The sequence below is a fragment of the Coprinopsis cinerea genome (genome assembly GCF_000182895.1).
Source record: "Coprinopsis cinerea okayama7#130 chromosome 8 map unlocalized cont3.8, whole genome shotgun sequence".
In the NCBI taxonomy this organism is placed as follows: Eukaryota; Fungi; Basidiomycota; class Agaricomycetes; order Agaricales; family Psathyrellaceae; genus Coprinopsis; species Coprinopsis cinerea.
The window spans coordinates 2134020-2147648 of record NW_003307537.1 but is presented as its reverse complement, the minus strand read 5'-3'; the positions used below and the strand labels follow the sequence as shown (position 1 = coordinate 2147648).

Here is a 13629-nt window from a genome sequence, read left to right as displayed (position 1 = left end):
AAGGTCCATCGCGCGGGAGGATGAGATGCGCATCTTATCTTATCTCTCGGAGGCCACAAGTTCGATCCTCACCGATTACAATTTTCCTAGTTGGTGGGCGCTTACAAAGGTCCAAGCGACCATGAGAGCGCTTGGATTTGGACCGCTGGAAATTGGTGGTCTCCACAGAGTACTGGCAATACTGAAGGTCAAATCACCCATTCGGAATAATATAAAAGTCAGGAGTGATCCCATGCTCTGTCCTCAAGCTTGAAAACCATCGACTTCGGCTACCGCCTACACAGCAGCGTCATGTCACCGAGGAAGGGGCCATTCGTCTGTGCCACATGCAATAAAGAATTTGAGAAATGGTCGAAACTAATGGCTCACGAACGACGTGTGCACGGCCCGAACACTGTCATCGAACGATTCCCCTGCCAGTTTCCCGGCTGTGTTTTCACAACCAGGTTCCGAGAGTCCCTGGAAAGTTTAAGCCATGCCATCACGCATGATCCCAACGCATTCCCGTGTCGGTTTCCTGGTTGTAAATTCGTATCCGAACACGAAAGGAGCCTGCAACTGTATTCCAGCGTGCATCCCAAGCCACGTGCATGTCAGGTTCCCGGCTGTGACTTTGTGACCACAAAAAAAGCGAGCCTGAGACTGCATGCCATCACGCACGATCCCAAGGCACTTGCATGCCAGTTTCCCGGCTGTGAATTCGTAGCCAACCACAAAAGGTCCCTGAAACGGCACGCCATCATGCACGATCCCGACGCTGAGCAATTCGCATGCCAGTTTCCCCGCTGTAACTTCGTAACTAGATACAAACACAACCTGATCATAAACCATGCTGTCATACACGATCCCCATGCTGAGCGGCACGAATGTCAGTTTCCTGGATGTGACTTTGTAACTAAACACAAATGGAGCCTGAAACAACATGGGTCCCGCAAGCATAGACTCGGATAAGCATGTGGCTAGTGGTCATGAGAGCGATGACTCTGCAGCCGCTGCCACCTCTCTTGAGATGACGACGACCGCTTGGAGTTGGACCTGGACTTGAGCGTTTCTGAATGGATATGGATAGCCCATATGTGCTCGAGCTTCTTCCCATCAGGTACAGAGGAAAGCAAGAACGATGCTTCAATCGATAGATCATCAATTCAAAGAACAGTTGTCATTTCCATCCCACATATATGCGAAATCTCATTGACATTCTGTGTAGTTTACACTCAAGACTTTTTTGAATGAGAATCTGAACAAGTTGGACAAAGCGTACAAAAGACTCAGTTTATCGATACCCTGGCTACTAAGTTTAACTGTTAGAGAAAGCAAAGCCCGAATTCGACCAGTCGCCGCTGACAGGGTAGGTTTTTACCATTCGGTTTTAAGTACCCGACTCGGGTCTCTGAATCTTGGCGCTTGTCGTCGTGGGCACCAAGGATCATGCTCATCACCTCTCGCTATGGGCGATGGAGGGACGACCGACAGTAAGACAGGTGCCTCGTCCAATTAGAAAATATGCATCCGTATACGTCGTATGTACAATAGTCGAGTAAATTCGACGGATATCAAATAATTCACCACTTCTCAAAGCGCTTTGAACTTCCCTCCCTCCCGCATAGAAATAAAAGTCTGTCGTGTATGTGGTTTGGCAGCGTGGTGTTTGAAATTTCACCGGCCCCAGGCCTCCCACAGAACCGTAACCAGTGACCACCTCAAACGTCCGGGGCACACTCCTATGGTACACACTCCTCTCGAGTCCCTTCCGTTACAACCCCCCACCACCTAAGATATACTCAATCGCGGAATGCACGTTCCCACCCGTCGCTAGCAGCGCGCGAATGTTTTGTTGTGCGTTCGTGAAACCCATATCTTGGAGTTGCTGGTGGGATGTCGAAGGAAAACGATGTAGCGCGAAGGGGAACGTGCAGAAAGAAAGAGAAAGAAAAGAAAGAAATAATCGTCAGTTAAAGTACTACACACGGGCTTCTAGGCGAACGAACCTGTAATTGAACCTGGAACCTCTCTTCAGGAGGACGAGTGTCCCCACCTGCAGCAGCAGCAGCGGGAGACCCAAGCCCACCGGCCCCCAGCCCGCCAAATCCAGGCCCGAGAGCCCCAGCACCCCACATCTGCTGCATCTGTTGCATAAATTCGGGGTTGAAGAAGGGGTTGCCGGCGAAGGGGTTCTGTCCTGCTCCTTGTCCCTGACCCTCGCCGCCTGTACCGGAACCAGGGGTACCTGTACCTGCGCCTGCGGCGGGCCCGCCGAACCAAGGGTTGAAGAATGGCATTGGCATCGGCCCGCCTGCTCCTGCTCCTGCTCCTCCACCTCCACCCGTGCCTGCACCCGGTGTCGTCGTTGAAGTGTTATTACTATTGTTCGTCGACTCGGAGGAAGGCGTAGTAGAGGATTGGTTGGATCCTGTGTTCGGTACGCCCGGTGCGGGGAACGAGGACGCCTGTCCACCGCCCATTCCGAATGGGTTCATACCCATACCTCCCATACCACCCATGCCCGAACCTTGCATCATTTGGGCCATGTTCATCATGTTGCGGAGGGTATCTGGGTTCGAGCTGTTAAATTGGGAATGACATTCAGCGTGAGCGTGCGAGTTGGTGTGGACTGAGAAGAAGAGGAAGAAGGGTTAGGTTACGCACATCATCTCTCTGAACATCGGACTGGAAAACATCTGCCTGATTTGAGGTGCCATGCCCGCCAATTGGGGGTTCATGGCGATGACTTGATCCATGATAGCGGGGTTGGAGAGCATGGAGGCCATTTGTTGCATGAATTGGGGCGAGTTGAACATTGTTTGCATCTGGGAGTGAAGGGTTAGTGGGTGTTCGGGGTACGTGCGAGGAGGAACGGGGGCTTCCTATCCTCCAGACGGAAGAAAAGAGAAAAGAGAAAGAACTCACCATGTTGGGATCGTTAGGATTCAAACCCATATCGGCAAAGGGGTTGATACCAGCCATTGCACCGAATCCCATGTGGCTGTTGAGTTGTGTGAGAGGGTCGTGTGGGTTTTGGCCTGTCTGCATTCGAGGGAGGGGTTGGGATGTACTTGAGGCGCCTGTAGGTTGCGTTGAATCACGAAAGGCGGTGCGGTGGGTGGTGGTTGAGTGAAGTGATCAGTTTGGAGAAGAGAGGAGATGAGTGCGGTTGAAGGAGAGTGCGATAGGAAGGCAGTGAATACCGTGAAGGGCGAAATAATGAGTGGGGTGGAACCAGGACGGGCGGATTCGTTGAAATACAATGAGCGAGCGGAATGAGTGAGCGGCGGCAGTTGAATGCGGTTTCGAGCATATCGATATGTGGAGATCGACAAGGTTCGGTTGAGAGATAAGTGCGTGGCGCAATTGAAGGCGGCCCAATAGTCAGTTCCATTGTCGACGGATAAACGAAGTATTATCGCACCTGTTGACGACCCCGAACCTGAGCCAGCACCTTTCGCCACACCTTTGACCATGTGGATCGTATGTGATGATTGGATCTTGTATACCGAAAGGAGGTCTTCGTCCTATGTCACCACCAGGGCGCCGAACGAATCGTCAATACCGTTCTCGTTGAGCAGATTTGGAGTCATTATACCTTAAGGACTCGACCTAAATGCAGTGTTCGTTGAGTTATGAAGGCGAATGGCATGAAACTAGAACGAGATAGAGCGTACCGCTGTAAATCAGCCTCTGCCTATCAGCCGCGACATCGCTCTTCTCTGCAATGGCCTGCTTGAGTTCCTGCACTGTCTTGTCGGTCGAGATCGTAATTTGTAGCTTGAGTTCGCTGGGGCCTGTGTGTTATGGATACGGTCGTTTATTCCAGGACCCGAGTGAGTTTGGTTTCGAGTTCCGTGGGGTTTCGGATAGAAAGAGTGAAGGCGAGATTCCAAAGTCGAGATTCCAATGGTTCCACATGGTTTCCAGCGCATCCATTTAACAGAGAATGAAGCCCCATTTGAAATCGCGAGCAAGCCGTTTCAAATCGTGAACGTCCAGGTTTTGGAGCGATGGGCGCCATTTGATTAGATTGTAGTTAACAAGGAATGTCATTCATTAGCCTCGCTAATTCAATTCCATAAGAAATAGTACGCACCTTTAATATTGACCTGGATCTCGTTGTTTGTCGATTCTGAGGACATTATTGTTGTCGTTGGTAAAGAGTCAAGGTGGGGAGATATGACGCTGCCGCAGCCGCGCAACACTCCGTGATAGGGGGACTCCGGTGTTTGTGCGTTGTTTGGCTACGGCTTTAAATCTTGGCTTGTCGAGAGATGATCTGAATGGTCGGCTACGCCGACGCTTATACCTTGCGAAGCAAACATAGAGGTAGATATGGCTCATTTCCGTCTCGCTCACGCGGCGCTCAATTTGCCTGCCTTGCGCTTCAGGCCTCACTTGAAATTGCTGACGCAGGCTATACTAATGCCTTACGGAGGATGAGAACCGGGAATTGACCTTCCAATGATTCTACACTGGAGCAGAGTCCCGGGTTAAGGTGATGAATCAAAACATTCAATTTTATTACTAGTCGCGCACTTCTGCCGAGCACGATAGTGGAACATACTCTGATCTTGAAGAGTTGGGCATCGAGGACAAGGGAGAGGGCAATGGAGGAATCAGAAACTGGGGATGGAGCATGGAGGAGCCTGCAGAGGGTTCGGCGACACTGCATTGGGCATTGCAGACCAACTGAAGCTAATTCCCAGTCGACACTCACCACATTGGTCCCCGAGTCCGACGTCGACAATGCCCATAGGGAGATCAGCGAATGCTTACAGCGTTCGAGTGTTTGTACATCCAGTTGACCACACCCGAGACCACTTGGACCAAATCCTGGGCGGATTTGAACATGCATCACGGCCTAGTTAAAGCAAAGTGGGATGATGTCGTTCTGGTTACTCCGCGGCACTCGGTTCGTCGACGATGGAATGAAAGGGAAAGGGAGGAAATGAGGCAGCTTGAAGGGGAGCGAAGGAAGATGAGGGCGCTGTTGCCAGGTTTGCTGGAGATTGCAGTGGGCGCGAAAGTGACGGACAATGTGTCGAGATTGTGGCGGATCCGCGGACCATATCGACAAAGGAGCAAATGATGTTGTTCTTCAGCATCCTCTGGACCGTGCGCGGGCGCAAAGGTTGACAGGGTTGGAAGAGGGTGGGCAATGTCCAATCACACCAGCATAATTCACCGACTACCGATCGTAGGGCCAAACGATAGGGAAGGTGGTCATGGATTTGATTACGGCCCCGGACGGTTTTGACGACCGTTGTTCAACGTGTACGACGCCCTGTCGCGCAGTCGGGGCCGAGAGTCGATCCGGTCGCCGCGCGACTTTGACGACGAGATTTTGCAGAAGCAATACGAGACATTGTTGACGGATGATTATCGTTTGAACTGGTTAGATGAAGAGACCAAGGTTTGGTGGAGGAGTCTCGGTCGAGAGGGAATGCGGGGTTTCTAGACTTTGTTTGTACTTCTTTGCCCAAATGGTCAGGGGGGTTATGTAATACAGGTTGGGAGAAAACCTTGCTTCGCAAGGTAACGAGCGTTGGTCAGACCAAGGTCAGTCGGAATCTTGGCAGTAGGAAGTATAGGAAGCTACGTGGGATAGGGAAAGGTCGGTTAGTCCACTGGGCTTGCATAGATGTACATGGAAACTATCCATGGCTCACCTTCCCTCTATAGACTCTCGCAGAATCACTGGGGCCCAATCATCTAGTAGGCCACACGAATGGTCATGGTTAACGTTCAACCACGCAGTGTTACATGTTTTTGCTATTGACAGAAATGACAGAAATACAAATCTTAACGATCCTTCGACCTGCCAACGCTGGCACTGGCAGCACTAAAATAGGCGCCCGCCAGGGAACTTGTCGACAACAGGGATACTCTTTTCGCACCAGACTCTTTGAATCCTGCTTTTTATGATAGTACCATGCCAGCCATGAACAAGTATGCGGATCTTCTATGTTTCTATGTAGTTTGCACCCAGACTTTTTGAATGAGATCAAGTATCCAAATAGCTCGGTTTCTCGCGTGTTCTTCTCTTAAGCTGTACAATCACACTTCGTATGCAATTCTAGCAGATGATGGAGATATAGTGCCGAAACAAAGTTCAATGATACTACAGTCCACGTATACATCCGCGCGTCCGTAGTTCCGGGTTCCAACCAAAAGTGCATGCACTCACAAGCCCGAAATCGGCGTCTTCAACGGGGCCGATACTTCCCACTGGAGCGTCAGATTAAGTTTCCCTTGGGCAGGTATCGTGCAGTTCCACGCCAGCTTTCCATCCCCACCCAGGTCATCCAGATCAGCCTCGCTTCCAACTTCATCCACACCCTCCCACTGCGCTGTAACACCCTTCGCGACACTAACAGGTGCCGGGACTTTGACGCCCAACTTGTTCTCCACCGTCTGACCTGGGATGAGCTTACTGGCCGCGTTACCTGCCCCAGTAGATTTGTCGGGGAGGTGGAGGCTGGGAGAGAGGAGTTTGACTGCGATGGTGGAGTCCTCCGAGACGGGGATTTGATCAATGATTTTTACGTTGGTGACTGCTGATGATTTGGTGTTGTGCAGGATGATGCGTTGGGTGTAGTTATATACGCGGGACTTGGACATGAATCCGCTTTGAGCGGTCTTCTTGGCCAGTGCAGGGTAGGTGATGCGGATGGACGGGTCGAGGCTGCGAACGGGGTGTCAGTTCGCTGTCTGGAATGAACGAAGAAATCGGAGAAATACTCACCCGAGAGGACAGTCGAAGGTCTCGTCAGGGCTAACAGGCGGGACATTTGAGCGAGAAATGAAGCTACCGTCTACGTAGACGCTTGCCGGGCCCTGTAGGAGGGTATATCCCGACGTGTTCTTGACCACAGCCTGTCAATGATGAGAAGCGTAAGCTCCCTCTCGTGGTGGAGAATACGAAAGCAAGGACCGACCTTTAGATGTACTTTAGTCTCGCGTTTGGGAACAGACACCCATTCCATGTCAGCATCGAGCTCCAATTTGACGATCGTCACGTTGTGCGCGACGTTGTCGCTCGGGATAGTCATGAGACCGGGGACGCTGAAGGTAGCGGAGATATTCCCTTTGCTCGAGACCTCCAGGTTGCGATGTTGGATGCTTTCAAGAGTCATTGGAGTATACGAATCCTCGATTACGGGACCATGTGACCCTTCCAACACGCAGGACTCTGAAGGTGCCCATGTCTCGCTGGGGGCGGCACTCTCTTTGCGAGACCTTCTGGGTGTGGCGAGTCCGCTTCTGGTTTTACGGTAAATGGGGGCTGTGGGCCTGTAGACCGATATCGTCCAGGTGGAAAGCGAGGGTATTCCGACGCCGAATGTGGGAGCTGCTGTTTCAAGGCTCAGAGGAACGTCATTCCAGTCCTGTAAGCGAAGTTGGAGTGTCCTATGAGCTATGCGGTGAGGTGAGAATCGTGCGGCAAGAATATACCTCTCCGGTATTTTGGGTGATGGCTCCCTTGTAGATGAGGGTAACGGGCTTCTCTTTGGTGTCCATATCGACTCGAATATCATACACGGCCGACCAGGTAGCGTTCCTCACAGCTACGCAGTAAGATCTGTGCTTCAGAATGCAGACAGGTATGCGACACGTCGACCATGGGCTCACCGTAAATCAAGGTAATCTCGACTTCCCCTTCCAAGTTGGCAAACACACCGATCACAGCCTTGAGTGCGAGCTTCTCGTTTTGCTGGGGGCCCGACAACACTTTCTTCTCCTCTTCGATTCCCTCTTGCAACCGTTTCTTCCGCGCGTTCAGTTCAGTGATCTTGTCATCGAGTTTTTCAGCCGTAGTGTCGTAGTGGTCAACGATGGTTTGCAGTTTGGAAACGTCGATGTGCTCGGCTTTGACACTGTTCATGTAGGTTTCGAGGGAGGCAATGGCATTATGGGCGCGCGTGAGGGCCTTTGTAGTCTTGAGCATCTGGGCCTCGAGTTCGTCGAGTTTGGCGGAAGACTTGGGTGCCGGAGGAGCTGGGTTGTGGGAGATGGTCACGTCGTGGATAGTAGCTGAACCTCGTCCTTCGACTCTGGATGCAGTACATACATTATTAGTCACGTCTTTACAGCGACTAAACGAAAGTTCGTACCGGAAGGACTCCTGGTCCATAGCAGAGGGAAGTCCGGAAATGGTGACCTGGTTCTGGCCGGTCTTCACCTCAAACTTGAACACACGGGTGACTTCCGCGCGCTGCGAATACACAGAGACGCCTGTAATCTTGCTATCTGTCTCAGAGACGAGTTCAACAGCGTTGACCGCCTCGAATGGCGGGGGGTTGGACTCTGCGTTGTCGACGGTCATTGCTCGCTGTGATTACGTGTATACGTAGAGAGTGGGGACCCAGTCCCGCAGACCACTGCTCCATTTATGCATTCTCGTATGTGACAGCGGGCTGTGCAAGTGTTACGTTTCTGGAAAGCGACGTCTAGATTCAGCCGTTCTTCTGATTGTTGGAGACTGGTGCTGTAGCCTGTGGGAAGAGTGCTGTAAAATGCATTGTCGCCTGTGTTCCACCGTCATGGATTCGCAACTTTGTAGTCCTCATCTTTGCAGAGCGTTTGGTTGTCAGAAACAGCATTAGCGTCAAGGAGAGAAAAATAACGCTCGCGTCAGGGACAGCCTAGCTGCCAAGACGTACCTACTTTAGGGCAGGCAATTTCGCGTTTGATGACTGTGACGACAGTCGCTGAGAATGACCCGAGGCCTCAACACCGAGTCCTGGCAGATGTAGGTATGCTTCATGCAAATGACGGGTAGGATAACAGGAGTCGCCAGAGCACCCAAGGCGCCATTTGTACAGAGACTTCCGCAAGAGCCGGTGCCCACTGCCCAAGGGTTGCACGCGCAAAATCTAAGCTGAGAGATATCAAAAAGTATCAAAAATACTCATACTAGACGGAAAGCAAGCAATTGGCAGCTGGTATTCAATGTACGATAAAAGAAGAAAAAAACTCAGAAAACTGGGTGATCATGAAATTCTACCACGGCAGCAGTGTTTATCCTTGCCAGACGGCCTGAACGATAGCGTCAGAATCAGAAATAAATTATAATTGACGACCACACTATATCACTTACCGGGCCAGGGTGAATATAAGTAGCGGGAGGGTTGAGAATATCGATGTCAAGTCCCGGCTCCTATTCACCACAACCATCAATCTCGACAGCGTAAATCCACAATCAAAGCGTGCCTCACCAATCCAGTGTAGTGTCCAGGGACATTGACCAAAGGTCCGGGAGTACCATTTCCATCGTTGGCGACATTGATCTGAGCGCAGGACAAGAAGAATTGGACTGTTCAATATATGACCGTATTAGGAAGGTGAAGTACCAATTCCAGTAAGTGGGCCGACACGCGTCAGTAGAGATATGAAGGGGAGTGAAAGGTCAGCACGTACGAGGACGTCCGACAACGTTGGTGGCATGGATCGCAATATTCTCAATTCGGAGAAGATACTGGCCGCTGGGAAGGGACTGGGGCAAGTCGAACTCGAAGTGGGTTTGGTCTGCGAGAGGTTAGTCAGCGTGCCGGTGTATCAAGTTGATCGTTCAACTCACTTGTAGACTCGAAGAACATGGTGCGGTCAGGGTTGACATGAGCGGTCCATTCCTTGATCTAAGACAAGCGCGCATGAGTCGTCTCCACCGGCTGTCACCTGTCCTGGTACGAACCTTAAACCAGACCTGGCCATCACCATCCCAATCAGCGACATCTACACCAGTCGGGGCGCGAGCCAGAAAGATGTTCGTGATCTAGATTACACATCACAGTCTCAGCACCTCGCGTATACTCAGAGAAATGTAAATACCATATACTTACACTTTCATGGTACGCCCCAATCTGGCCTGGAAGCGTCAACGCTTTGAACCCGACCCTGTTGCTTGTGGTGAGGTTGTAAGTCTGCGTCACCTCCGTTCGGGCGACATCGTTGCAGCGTATGGCGGGCTGGTTGATATCGCCCCAGACCTATTTGTCGTACAAAACGAGTTAAGCAACAGACATAGCGATGACCCGCGGGTTCGAATACGCACAGGACCGTAGAGAGTCTTGTCATAATCACTGTTATCGGTTCGGCGAACGTATTGCCACTCGGGGGTTTCGACACCGTCGACGATGAGGATGGGGAAAATATCTGTAGGGCATTCGTTTAGAGGTCAGTCGCACTATAAGGAATCCTAAGGCACTCACAATGGGCCGAGGCGAGAGCCACGAACGAGGTCAATGCAAAGATGGACTTGAGCATAGTGATTTGAGATGGGGAGTAAGGGACGTTGGAGAGTCTACTCGAAAGGTGCTTGTAGTGGTAGGAAGCTGGGGAGAGAAGAATGGAGCTGGTTGTTTGAAGAGTTGCATCCACCCCTCACCTTTTATACCGTTTCTGCGAGGGTTGCCCATCTCGGATTCTCCTTCGGCAGATTTGCCGCTCGGTGGTAATCCAAACGGTTCACGGGCTATAATCCCCTGACGCATCACAGACGTCGCGAAAGATCCTATTTCTCTAACTCGACCTTCCATAGATCGTAAGCAAAGCTGGTCCGGTGAGTAGCTTCGAACCGCAGCGTTCCCGAGTGCGTCGGCCGAAGCAAAAACCAAAAATCCTGGCTTTGCACTGTGTAGGTAGCCTGGCTGGGTGAGGATTGACAAAGGAATCCTTCGTCCGAATTGACCGCCAAAGAACCCAAGGGCGCCCGGAGATGCACGGAGAACAGAAAAGATGGGCGCGCGCCAAACCAAACGTTCAGCTTCTTTCATTGCTGGGTAGAGAGCTACCACCGTGCCTGGACGCCTTGGCACGGGGATCACTACACCGGTTGGTAGGTCAGGAGGCGAGGCTCTGGAATTTGCACACGTTGGATCATGGAAGGCCCGAAAATCGCTCCTGCTACTCAATGGAATGGTAGAGAAGGGCGCCTACTTCGAGCGGCTTAATCAAACCGCGAGTTCGGAATGACCAAGCGTTCGAGTGCTGGAGCTTCAGGATTTCTTTCGCATGGGCGAGTGAGATGGAAGATATGAAGATACATTCTTGAGATCATACATGGGATTTATTACGCCTCCCCTCGAAGAGTTCGATGCAACTGGCCGCCATTAGAGACCACCCAACCAGCCACCAACCACTTCACACCACACCTCCGGGCGATCGACCATGGGTAGATGCCCTGATCCTTCAACAGCCTTGTATTAAGCCCGGCCCCACTTATCCGCCAGCCCCTTCAACCCTTCCCCGACCTTCCCGTTCCCATCCAAGCTCCCAGCGGCGAGCAAAACCTTCAGCTCCTTGCCCTCAAAAAGCCTACCCGGTACATCCAGCTTCTCCCCCGTCCAATCCTCCAACAAATCATACGACCCCAACGCCCTCGCTCATTCCACGAACCCTTCAACAGGTATCTCCTCGACCACCTTCCTCACCAACGCTGCCCTTGAGGGTGTGAGTGGCGAGGCAGGGGGGAACCATCGAGGGAGCGTGACATCGGCCAGACGCGACAGCCCGACGCTCTGAGTGTCGTCCAATCCTGCTCCACCGAGGACAAGTCCGACCCTCTCTTTCCACGCATCTCTATTACCAGCCGGTGTTCGAGCGGAGGTGTCGCATGCGATGATGGCTTTCGTCTTGCGCACGGTGGTGTCCGGGCTTCCGCTCGATAAGGGGTAGCTGGCACCAAATGCCAGGGCACATGCCCCGCCCTGCGAGACGCCAATCACTGCATGAATGGGCTTCAGCTCCTTCGAGTCGCCGACAATGACTTTCTTGATCTCGTCCGGACGAGGAGATTCTGTACATCCCGAGCAAGGAGTGGGATAGTCGAGCGTCGGGCTGAATCATTATCGTGATAGCCAACACTGTCGCTCGGACAATGGATTGGGTGGAACTTGGAAGAGTAGAACGCCCGTGACCGCGTTGAACATGCAAGAGGATGTTATACCGGGGTTGGGGTTTCTCGCCGGAAGCATGGAAGTTTTCATTTTCATCAAGCAAATAGGGAACAATCCATCCCCACACCTTCGTCGACGTGAGCAGAGCGTTCGAAAGGACGATCCACGGCGCATCTTCTCATGGATGCCGCAAAGTGACAGCGTAAATCTGGTGAGCCGCTTTGGACTTTGGGAACGAAGGTAGGGTGACGCTATGCTCGGAGGATAAAGTCAGAGCCCATACGTGATTTACATTTGGTCCCCTTGTGAGCGTCGTGAAAGGGTCGGGGTTTTATAACCTTGTTCCTGCATAGATATGGGGGCCCATGGGCATTGAATATGGTCAACCTAATATATAGAGCAGATGGAGACATACTTGACTGATAGATCCCTCGGACAACCTTTACAAGTAGAGACTACATTGGCTGAAATAAAAGTCGACCTTGAACGCAGGCGAGTTGGAGCTGCTTCTAGCTCTGCAAGCGCTGTTAATCAAAATTGAAGTCCTTCAGCTCGTCCCAATTCGGTAAACCAAATATCTCTGGCAGCCGTTCCCAAACAGCTTCCTGGCCCTCCGTTACGCTCTGCTTGGCAGTAATCGAGCAATTTTGACAGACGGCCTGAGAGAAGCTATTCATAGCTTTCGAGCTGAACGCCTTTTGCAGCTGGACCACAGGGGTGAATAGGTTTACGATTAGTTTTCGATACTCTGGTTCGCACCGGGCAGGGCTCGTGCAGGCGCTGTGATCGGGCTCCCAGTGCAAGATGCAATCGAAGATGTCGTCTCGGAGGGCCTGACACAGCTTCTCCTTGCCCATGATAAGGGCCCCGTGCATCGAGGTTGAGATTTTCGACACATTTCCATCGGCAGCTGTCGTTCCAGTCCACAGCATCTCCTAAGAAAACGAGAATGAAAAGCGATGATGGAACTATAGAGACCATTCGGCTTACCGGAAAGTCTGGTCGACACATGGTCGACAAGAACAACTGTGGTTGAACGGTCTCGAGGCGTAATTCCATTACGAGGTTAAATAGATCGGAGAAGGAAGAGGTGTCCCCAAAGGTTGCCCACATGACATGCCTATCGGCTTGGGCGGCTGCATGGTGGAACCCGTATGGCCCCCTGAAAAGGGACCTAGTTGATACCAGTGGGAAAGGGACCTTCGACCATGATCTCGGTAGTCTGCCATCTCGTATTTGTGGCCCAGCCGCAGGAGGGCCGCAACGGTGTTGAGATGGGGCCGGGTGTTCTCTTGGAGTCGATACCTGTAAGCGTAGTTCTTTGGTTTAGCGACAAGGTCATTGATTCGAGGTGGTAGATGAAAACCCACTGCACGCCGCGATACGATATCCACAGCAGCAGTTCCCAGTCCTCTGCCCTGTCCCAGAGCTGAACGACAGGGCAGCCTTCAACAAACTCTTCCCCTTCAGGAGGTTGTGGAACCGAGAACATGTCGTGAAGGATGGGTGAATGAATCGCGAGGACGCTCTTGTGTACTCGAAAACGGGTGTTTTCCACTTGAAGGATGATGTTTCCGTCGCTGAACCAATACTCAGTGGAATTTACGACCTGTTCTTCAGCATTGCTGTCGCTGAGATTTGTTCGCCGCCGTTTGGCTGATGGAGGTGCTGGCGAGGCTCTCTGGCTAGTTCCAGACATGGTTCCGTCGTTTTCCGAGCGCCTGAAAGCAAATTCAAAGGTACA

At 51.9% G+C, this 13629-nt stretch overlaps 6 protein-coding genes across 6 annotated transcripts; 1 reads left to right on the top strand and 5 right to left on the bottom strand.

Annotated features, from left to right (window-relative positions):
* Positions 1-360: 360 nt before the first annotated feature.
* CC1G_15071 (zinc finger domain-containing protein) lies at positions 361-951 on the top strand (the record flags this gene model as incomplete). The annotated part of the gene is made up of 1 exon (XM_002910691.1): positions 361-951. One exon carries the CDS (start codon positions 361-363, stop codon positions 949-951), a length of 591 nt encoding a protein of 196 aa, XP_002910737.1.
* An 802-nt stretch (positions 952-1753) lies between these two features.
* Positions 1754-4127, bottom strand: CC1G_15070 (hypothetical protein; the record flags this gene model as incomplete). Its single annotated transcript, XM_002910690.1, has 8 exons — positions 1754-1867; positions 1989-2562; positions 2647-2807; positions 2908-3062; positions 3407-3509; positions 3581-3594; positions 3660-3779; positions 4082-4127. The coding sequence occupies 8 exons, from the start codon at positions 4125-4127 to the stop codon at positions 1754-1756; spliced, it is 1287 nt and encodes a 428-aa protein (XP_002910736.1).
* Positions 4128-6171: 2044 nt separating this feature from the next.
* Positions 6172-8314, bottom strand: CC1G_03054 (hypothetical protein; the record flags this gene model as incomplete). The annotated part of the gene is made up of 6 exons (XM_001840773.2): positions 6172-6673; positions 6734-6864; positions 6939-7376; positions 7444-7556; positions 7621-8042; positions 8103-8314. 6 exons carry the CDS (start codon positions 8312-8314, stop codon positions 6172-6174), a joined length of 1818 nt encoding a protein of 605 aa, XP_001840825.2.
* A 695-nt stretch (positions 8315-9009) lies between these two features.
* On the bottom strand, positions 9010-10481 carry CC1G_03053 (hypothetical protein; the record flags this gene model as incomplete). The annotated part of the gene is made up of 10 exons (XM_001840772.2): positions 9010-9027; positions 9089-9148; positions 9207-9304; positions 9409-9516; positions 9569-9626; positions 9683-9763; positions 9831-9977; positions 10043-10143; positions 10200-10322; positions 10376-10481. 10 exons carry the CDS (start codon positions 10479-10481, stop codon positions 9010-9012), a joined length of 900 nt encoding a protein of 299 aa, XP_001840824.2.
* Positions 10482-11070: 589 nt separating this feature from the next.
* CC1G_03052 (alpha/beta hydrolase) lies at positions 11071-12067 on the bottom strand (the record flags this gene model as incomplete). The annotated part of the gene is made up of 4 exons (XM_001840771.2): positions 11071-11304; positions 11386-11826; positions 11936-12012; positions 12053-12067. The coding sequence occupies 4 exons, from the start codon at positions 12065-12067 to the stop codon at positions 11193-11195; spliced, it is 645 nt and encodes a 214-aa protein (XP_001840823.2). The 3' UTR covers positions 11071-11192.
* A 345-nt stretch (positions 12068-12412) lies between these two features.
* Positions 12413-13584, bottom strand: CC1G_03051 (hypothetical protein; the record flags this gene model as incomplete). Its single annotated transcript, XM_001840770.2, has 4 exons — positions 12413-12820; positions 12876-13047; positions 13086-13190; positions 13256-13584. The coding sequence occupies 4 exons, from the start codon at positions 13582-13584 to the stop codon at positions 12413-12415; spliced, it is 1014 nt and encodes a 337-aa protein (XP_001840822.2).
* Positions 13585-13629: the final 45 nt, after the last annotated feature.